At 39.9% G+C, this 8,733-nt stretch overlaps 1 protein-coding gene and 1 long non-coding RNA gene across 2 annotated transcripts; one reads left to right on the top strand and one right to left on the bottom strand.

Annotated features, from left to right (window-relative positions):
• Positions 1-203: 203 nt before the first annotated feature.
• CCKAR (cholecystokinin A receptor) lies at positions 204-6,982 on the bottom strand. The gene is made up of 5 exons (XM_057405592.1): positions 6,560-6,982; positions 5,569-5,820; positions 3,312-3,573; positions 1,734-1,861; positions 204-1,112 (listed from the first exon to the last, which is right to left on the bottom strand). Exons 1-5 carry the CDS (start codon positions 6,678-6,680, stop codon positions 586-588), a joined length of 1,290 nt encoding a protein of 429 aa, XP_057261575.1. The 5' UTR covers positions 6,681-6,982; the 3' UTR covers positions 204-585.
• Positions 5,737-8,154, top strand: LOC130597247 (uncharacterized). The gene is made up of 3 exons (XR_008971701.1): positions 5,737-5,847; positions 7,807-7,932; positions 8,034-8,154. It is a non-coding gene; the product is annotated as an uncharacterized LOC130597247 (long non-coding RNA).
• Positions 8,155-8,733: the final 579 nt, after the last annotated feature.

The raw sequence follows: 8,733 nt of genomic DNA, 5'->3' as shown, positions 1-8,733 counted from the left end.
AGAAAAAGATGAAATTATTTGACTTAAAAGCATTATTTGCACATGGACAAGCCCATTCTCCCCATGCCAGAATTCTTCTTTTAACTGACCATGACACCAAAATGATCTCAACATGGATTAGCTCAGATAAAATAATACGAAGAAATACTACAAATGTAATGGAAAGGTTTTGATTTTGAGGCATAGATATTGAAGACTCATGTTTGAGGAGGATCTATTAGTGTCTTGGAAATTTTAAGAGATACTCAGACTGCAGCTGAAAACTGAGCAAACCCGTTGATGCAGAGGACACCAATTTTTACAGGAGAATTTATGACAAATAGAGCATCTTCTAAGGCTTTTTATAAAGTCCCTTATCTTCAAAGAGCCCTCTTCCTCCTTTCTACTTTTGAAGAGGAAACGATAAAAAGCTCAGACAGTGATAACATCCATTTCCCATAAAACTCTCACTGCATTTACTGTCAGCTGAAGTGTTTCTTTACCTCAGAACTAAATCACATTCAGCTGATGCCACAGTCACTTTCCAAGATCAGATGATAGACACTTGTATTTCTGTAGACCACTTGTTGCCTCTTCTGACACAGCTCACAGGGGTGCAGACACATTCATGTGCATGTAAGAACATTTGGAGAGTGAGGCCCCTGTTGTCTTCCCCTCCTCTTCATCACCAACCTCTCCCCGTATCGCAGGGGGCTTTTGCTTTGCACAGCAGGTGAAAGTGTCCAGAAAACCCATGCGGAAGCGCTTGTTCATAAAACAGTATATGATGGGGTTCACGCAGGCAGAGGTGTAGGACAACAGGTGGATAAAGGAGATGGGAGCCCCTGAGAGACGCTGGTCTGCTGAAGTGGTGTCAAATGCACGCCAGGCATTGACACTGAAGATGGGAGTCCAGCAAAGGAAGAACAAAACCACTATCACCATCAACATGCGGATGACAAGTTTCTTGGCCATTAAGTTGGCAGAAGAGCTGCTGCTTCTCACCCTGTCTATTTTGCTATGGCTGGTAGCAGAGAGCTGTTGCAATGGCATTTTCCTTTTTCTCTTGGTTTTGTTGAGGTAGCATCCATCTCCATCCTCGTATTTGGCACTGCAGGTACTTGTTTTTCTTTCTGTACATATAAGTTAGTGCTTAAATGGTCGGCAAAACATCTCTGAACAGTGATTCAAAATAAGAAATTGAGAATGCAGTCTAAGTCTAATAAAACCCCTTATTCATGGCTGGACAGCTGCTGCAGAGAAAGCACTGGCCTACTTCTGAGTCAGTCAAATACCAACTGCTCTGTGTCCACTATCTCCCAATATTCTTACATCCTAGCTCCATAAAAATTGATGCAAAGGATGTAAGAACGCTGTTTGCTCTAGTATTCACTGAAGATAATTTTCAAAATTATGTGCTTCTATCTAAATTTGACAAATTTTGTGGTGTTTATTGCCAGGAATGGTCCTCATCCATGGCCAGAAAAAGAAATAAATCTTGGTATTTCCATAATAAGAAAATTAAAATTTGATATATCCTGCCCAGAGTCTTTGTAAACAAGTCATAGATGAGGAATTATCTGCTAGTGAAGAATGCAATAACTGCAGTCAACAAATGCATCTGGCAGGTTCACAACCATAGCTGACCATTTTTGCAAGTAGACAGTTTTGCTTTCAGTAACCTCAAAATGACTGCTCAGATCTTCAACTCTAACTTAAAAGAACCCCAACCCTGGGTATAAATGTATTGTTACCTCGTGAAGGTTTTCTCTGGCTGGCATCAAATTTTATTCCTCTGTAGAGTTCCAAAGAAATGAGGCCATATGCAACCATCATTATAATCCCAGGTATAAGAAAAAGTATGAGCAGCAGGAAAGTGTACCTAAAGAATCAAAAGAGAAACTGAGACCAGGGAACAGCACAAAACCAGAAGAGCTCCTTTTGCTCCAGGTGAGAACTGGGGGTATATATGTGTATGTAGGGCATGTCAAGATTTTTTCTGACATTTTTTCATGCTAATACAAAGCATTGTTTTGACAGCGCTGGGAATCAGGAGCTTCTCAAGTCTTCTGCTTCTTGCCCAAAAAAGTACAGCAGGAACAAGGCTACTGTGGCTGCAAAACATTCATCACCCAATATCTGCAGGCCCTGAGGAGATGGGCACCCCCATAGTGGTCAGAGGGAGCAGAAGGTTTCTCTGCCCAAGAGCAGGGCTCACTGCTGTTACCAGGTGAGCATCGGATGCCCTGTACTTTTGAAGGATGTAAGATTTGCCTTGCAGAAGCCAAATGAGCCACTGCTGATTCTCAAAGGAGCCCCTGGTACTGGCAGTCATTTCTTCCATGAGCTCTTACATGCCAATGGCCATGGCACATACGGGCAGGGACAGGGCAGCCACGACCTGGGCTTTCATCCCTGCAACCATGCAGAGCCCTCAGGGAGGGATCCCAGGTCCAGCCACCCTGCTGCTAAAGGAAGCAGCTTTTACTTGGTTGCACTTCTCTTAATCTTCTAGGCAGCTTCTGTAATGTGATTACAAGTTGGGGAAATAATTATGTTTAACTGCATTCATGAGCCTATGTCTTTTCTGCTCCCTGGGAATTTAGTGCAAACTCACTAATGCACCTGGGAATCCACAACACCAGGGAGAGAGAATTTTTCCCTGTACCTCCATCCTCATCTATACTCACACTGCTGAATACCTGAGACTATGAAAGCATTAGTACAAATCTGCTGTTTGTGGATACACCATCCTGAAGTGGTGCACACTTTAATCTTGTTCCCAGTTCCAATTGACAGTCAGTATCCAAAAAACTCTTACATCTTCTCGGTGCCAGTTAAAATGTTCAGTCATTGTGCAAGGACACAACGTCTAAGTAATATTGCTGCTTCTCTGCTTCAGAGGACCTTCAGACAAACAAATTAATGGGCAAGGCAGCACACAGAGGGGCACTTGTATGTGCCTGCATCTCTCAAAGATTAATCACAGAGTTTTCTGAAAAATATTTAAGTTTGTGTATAAATGAGTCAAAGCAGTACTCCTACTTGAGGAGTGACAGATGCTTGCTTTACAGCTACAGTAGGGGTTTAGCAGACCACAGTGTGAGAATCATTGCCATGTTGGGTATCATTCCTATGACAAGGGAAAAGCCATACAAGTGTCAAATGTAAGCAGCTTAAAAATATTTTTTTTTTACTACTTAAATAAGCATGCTAGAAGTGTAAATGTATGCTGAAGGTTAATACTTGATTTTCAATAGGCTTAATGCTACCATGAAATCCTGTTTTCTGCCAGATAATTATACATTTGCTAACAGTCACTTATGTCTTACCAAGACTGTTGAATGACATCACTTGGCCAAAGGAGCCGACACATATTTGCTGTGGTGTTGTTATACTTGGTGAAAGGTACCAGCTTGCTGTAAATTGGGTATGGTGCCATGATGGTAAAGGAAACACACCAGGTAGCAGCAATCACCTTCAAGGCGTGAGATTTTGTCTGCCAGACCCTGGACTGCAGAGGTTTGCAAATGGCACTGTATCTCTCCAAAGATATGGCAACCAGGTTGAATGTAGACACACTTACAGAGACACCTACATATATAAAATAAAGAAAAAGGCTAATGGTTTGTTTTAAAGGTTCATTTTCAAATAGTCTAGCTAACTTTCCGAATGCATAAGGAAAATGAAATATAGGATTATTTATAATCTAAAATGTGTATAAATATCATGCTGATAAAGTCAGTGAAGAATATGTGGGCAACAGGTCTGGGTCTCCAGACTGATGTTTCTGCTTTGCATTTCTCTAATGGCAGAAGTCCAAGACAAAAGATTAGTTCTGTTAAACCATGAAATTCTGATAGTAGGGAAAGAAGACACTTCTCCTAATTCTTCTCTTTACTACTGTGGTTTATCCACTCCACTAATTGGACTGAAATTGAAACAAGCATTTGTAATCAGTGACATTATGCTGTTAACTATTCTTTTAACACAGAAGTTCACAATCCCTCTTCTACTGCTTTATTTTTTTTAAGCATCCTGCTTGACTGGAGATCTGATTTTCTCATTCAGGAGAATTAAATATCCTATCACTTTTTAAATTGTGTTTAAATTTAAACTTCATTTAAATTTAATGGAGTTACAAGGTAAAACTGAAGTCATGAAGCAGAATCTTTGTCCTTCAAATGCCCTTAACTTCTCCTGATTATATATTACAAAATGTAGCAGTGGTCTGTATTTCTGTCACTGAGGTGCCCCAGTTTATCACTGCAAGATTATAAATATTTCTTCTTGTCGCAGTTTTTTTCTTTCAGTAAAGGAGTTTCATTTAATAGTCTTTGTGAATGTTCTAATGTGGGTCAAAATATAAAATGCCAATATCTGTACAGTTTGCTGTACACAATTTATCTGTAATTTAATACAAGTGATCCCACATCTTAAAATGAAAAATGGAGCATAGATGATGCAATGCATGTCAGTGTCAATTGAAGACCCTGTCAAGCTGAACTGATAATGGGAAATATCAACATTCTCTCTCTTAAAACACCTTCATAATGAAAAACTTCATGTTTGAATGTATTTCACTGGATTTTTTTTTTTTAAGTAATTTACACAGTGTGAAATAAGAGGAATACAGCAATGCTTCGGTAGTGGTTTGTGGTATTTATGGCAGCAATTCATTATAATTGTTTAAACATGGCCTTTAGTTTTATTGGTTTTATCTACAAAAAGATGTTGATTTCTCATTCGCACACTTTAGCTGTGTACTTTCACAACACAGCAAAGTTCTCAAGGACACTGGTCGAAAGGGTACCCAAGGTTTCTGTAAGGGACTGAAGGTGTCCCAGGGTAGCAAAAGCTTTACACACAGTTCTCGGTTTTTGCGTTTTCAAGAAACAGCAAATGCACAGGAAGTTCTGGAAGTGACAGAAAATCACTTACACACAAGTAAGTAATCCAGGCATTCTGAAACTCCTGGCTCCACAAGTAAAGGGAGTATGGCAAGGCATATAAAAGCGTTGTTTCTTAAAGCCAGCCTCTGATACCTGTATCTGTACTTCGTGATCTCCTGGTGAGCTCTGATCACACCTGGTCTGTTCTCAGAAAGTGCCTGCTCTAACTTCCAGCTCCACAAATGGCACTGACTTTGTCTGGTTTTATTTCTTTTTTCATGTGTCACTGCTACCAAAAATCTGTGGGCAAAATCTGCCCTTAGTGAGGAATGTACAACCCTGTCATTTCTGGTGGGTGACCTGACCACTGCTAATAAACCTGTCAGTGACAGGTAAGCAAGCACATGTGCTGGGCTCCTCATTAAGGCTTGATCATGCAACATACTTCTCACTTAAATTCTCACTTGATCCAGCAAAAGACTTCTATATGTTGCTAAAATTAAGTGGGTGCCTCTGCATTTTGTCGGATCAGGATGAAGAAACCAGAACCATTATGACATTACAAAGCTGTTCCTTTGTGGTTTTGGTAACTGTTCAATGGCAGATGGAAATGGTCAGTATTTTACAGGTCTCTAATGACCTTCTCACCTATCTCATTAGTCAGTCTTCAAAATAAGTATAGATCTCCAGGACTTACCCATGAAATAAGTGGCAGTTTTGCAAACAGTGCTTCCAAAAATAAAATCTTTCAGCAGGTTGGGGATGAGAGTGAATGGCATGCAGAACAGGCAGAGCATCAGGTCACTGACTGCTAGTGACAGCAGAAACGTGTTGGTGACTGTTCTCATCCGCTTGTTTCTTATCAGCACTGTGATTACCAGGATGTTCCCCAAAACGCTGAGTAGAAATATCAGACAATACAGTAGAATTCGAATTATCTGATGCAAATCTGAAAATTGTCACAGGGAAAGATCAGGTATGCAGCATACAGCTCATAGACTAATATCGTGTTTCAGCCTTTAATCAAAAGTTAAAAGTATTTCTGTATTCAGTTTTATTAAGGTTTATGTCTTTATACCAATGCAAAATCAATGGAAATGCTGCAGTTTTTAAACTTGTTCTGATCTACCTGAATTTTATATTGTTAAAATATAATAGATGCAATAACGTGTGCATTTGGAGAGCCAAATTCGACTCTTTAAAAGCCCACAGCATTTTGGGTGCACAACTCACTCACCACAGGAGATCCTCCTTTATGCAGAAGTAAGGAACGATGCAGCAATCAAAATGGTTTAGTATATGCATATTTTTTCTACCCTCAGATTGCTATATTTTTATTCATAATCACTTTCCTACATGGCATCAGATCAGGTATCTTCATTGTTATTGAATTGCTTAAAGAGTATAAATTATGTTTCTCCAAATCCTTAGCAGAGCTGTTTACATTTTGTGCCCAGTACTGCTACTGTTTTAGTTCTGCATTATATCCAGATCTTTTTGTAATGAATTTTACCTTGGAAAACCAGCACATACTAAATTCTTTCCTGCCTGTTTCTCATCCTAACTTATCAGTAAGCAGTTGATTTTACACTCACAGAAAAAGCTTTTTGTGTCTGTTTCTTTCCATAATATCTCTATTTCCAGCTAGAACTAAAACTGCCTGGAAAAACCTGTTCCTCTATACATACCTTTAGAAGGATAAGGTGGATCATCCACACAGAAAAAAGTGTCATTTTCCAAGATGATATCGCACAGGAAAGCAGTAAAATTGGTACTGTTCCCGAGGAAGTTAGCATCAACTATTTCCATTCTTCAGTGTCCACAGGTTAGCTTTGATGAAGAAGAGGGTGGGTTTGTGACTATCTGCCCATTCTTGCAGTAAACAAATACATTTCTGAATGAAATCTCCAGGAGAAACACAAGACAGGCAGTTGTGCAAGGAAGCTCTTCTAACTCTGTCAGAAGCACCTGGCACACAGGTCCTGTTGAGGCTGAACAAGATTTATTCCAGGGGCAAAGAAGGCAGTCCAGAAAAGCAAAGCATGAATGCACAAACACGCTCATGCATATGCACACACATCCACACACACACACATCCCCTCTGGTACTTTTTTAGATCCACCCTTTTCTGTTACTGGACTATTGTGGGGATTATAAACAGACTAGAAAAAGATTACAGCATTAACCCCTTGCAAGATCGCTCCTACTCACAGCTCTGCAATATTATCGGAGATACTCTGCTATGCCACAGCAAACAAATCACAACCAGTGAGTGATCAGAGTGATGAAGCCACCTCTCAATCAACAACATTTAAAATGGTAAGAGTAGCTGAATAAAAGTGCAGAAAAAGAAAAACATACTGAAGGTTTTTTATGCCATACATGAACAAAATTCTTACCTTCATGTTTTTCAGAGCAGACTAAAGACTGGGTATGCTCAGAAAAACAAGAGCTGTTACATTTATCTCTTTTGGTGAAATGCTGGCTTCATACAAAAGCACTGTACTCACCTGATCCACACCCCTGCAAGTTAATAGAAAGATCCACTAATGTCAGTGTTCTTGGATCAAGCCTTATGAAAGTACGATATCAGAATTGTTGGTTAATATAAGCACAAGCCTACACATTTTCTCAGTACAAGGACTTGTATGTGACTCAGATACAAACTTGATGAACTGATAAACTGTGGCACTTTAGTTACGCATTAGTGTAAAAACACAATGATCTTGTTTGTTTAGAAGAAACCCTGTCTTCTGAATTCTGCTTTTGAATACATAAATATCGTCCTCTCTGGTGCTTTCACAAAGTTATGGGCTTCTAGCTTCCAGTATACAGATTATTTGTGGCAAAAAATGTAAATTAGTGTTATAAATGAATCTCTGCTATAACTCAATGAAAACAAACCTCACATTTAAAATCTCTTCTACTTAAATAGGCAAAGCACTAACAGGTTCCTAACAACAAGTCTGGCCCCCTTAAAGTTGATATACAGAGACTGGAAGGCCTGGACTTCTTTTCCAGTCTCGACAGCTTTGCTTTATCATGCCATTAATGGGAATAGGTATGTAGGAGAGTAGGGATGAATAGTTACACCTAAAGTTCTAATTACTAAATTATCTTTTCTTTAGCAGATTAATTATATTTTTTCAATTTCTTTTACAGATTTTTTGCAGTTTTTGAAAATCTGAGATAAAATGACTTAAGCCAGTGATCGGTGTATACCATGTGTGACTGTCTCAGCTGAAAGAAATATTCAGTCCAGCAGGACTCAATTCCATTTTCAAGGGTGCAACCTACTGGTAGGAAATTAATCTAGAATGACATGAGATCTCACCTGAAGTATTGTGTGCAGTTCTGGTGTCCTCAACATAAAAAGGACATGGAACTGTTGGAACAAGTCCAGAGAAGGGCCATGAGGATGATCAGGGGACTGGAGCACCTCCTGTGTGAAGACAGGCTGAGAAAGTTGGGGCTGTTCAGCCTGGAGAAGAGAAGGCTGTGTGGAGACCTCATAGCAGCCTTCCAGTATCTGAAGGGGGCCTACAGGGATGCTGGGGAGGGACTCATCATTAGGGACTGTAGTGACAGCACAAGGGGTAACGGGTTAAAAATTAAAACCAGGGGAGGTTTGGATTGGATATAAGGAGGAAATTCTTTCCTGTTAGGGTGGTGAGGCACTGGAATAGGTTGCCCAAGGAGGCTGTGAATGCTCCATCCATGGCGGTGTTCAAGACCAATTTGGACGAGGCCTTGGGTGACATGGTTTAGTGTGAGATGTCCCTGCCCATGGCAGGGGGGTTGGAACTTGATGATCTTAAGGTCCTTTCCAACCCTAACTATTCTATGATTCTATGATTCTATG

The sequence above is a fragment of the Pezoporus wallicus genome, unplaced genomic scaffold (genome assembly GCF_028554395.1).
Source record: "Pezoporus wallicus isolate ANWC-B61680 ecotype Strahan unplaced genomic scaffold, APGP_CSIRO_Pwel_v1 contig_642, whole genome shotgun sequence".
NCBI classification, from domain to species: Eukaryota; Metazoa; Chordata; class Aves; order Psittaciformes; family Psittacidae; genus Pezoporus; species Pezoporus wallicus.
This window is presented reverse-complemented; position numbering and strand designations above follow the sequence as displayed.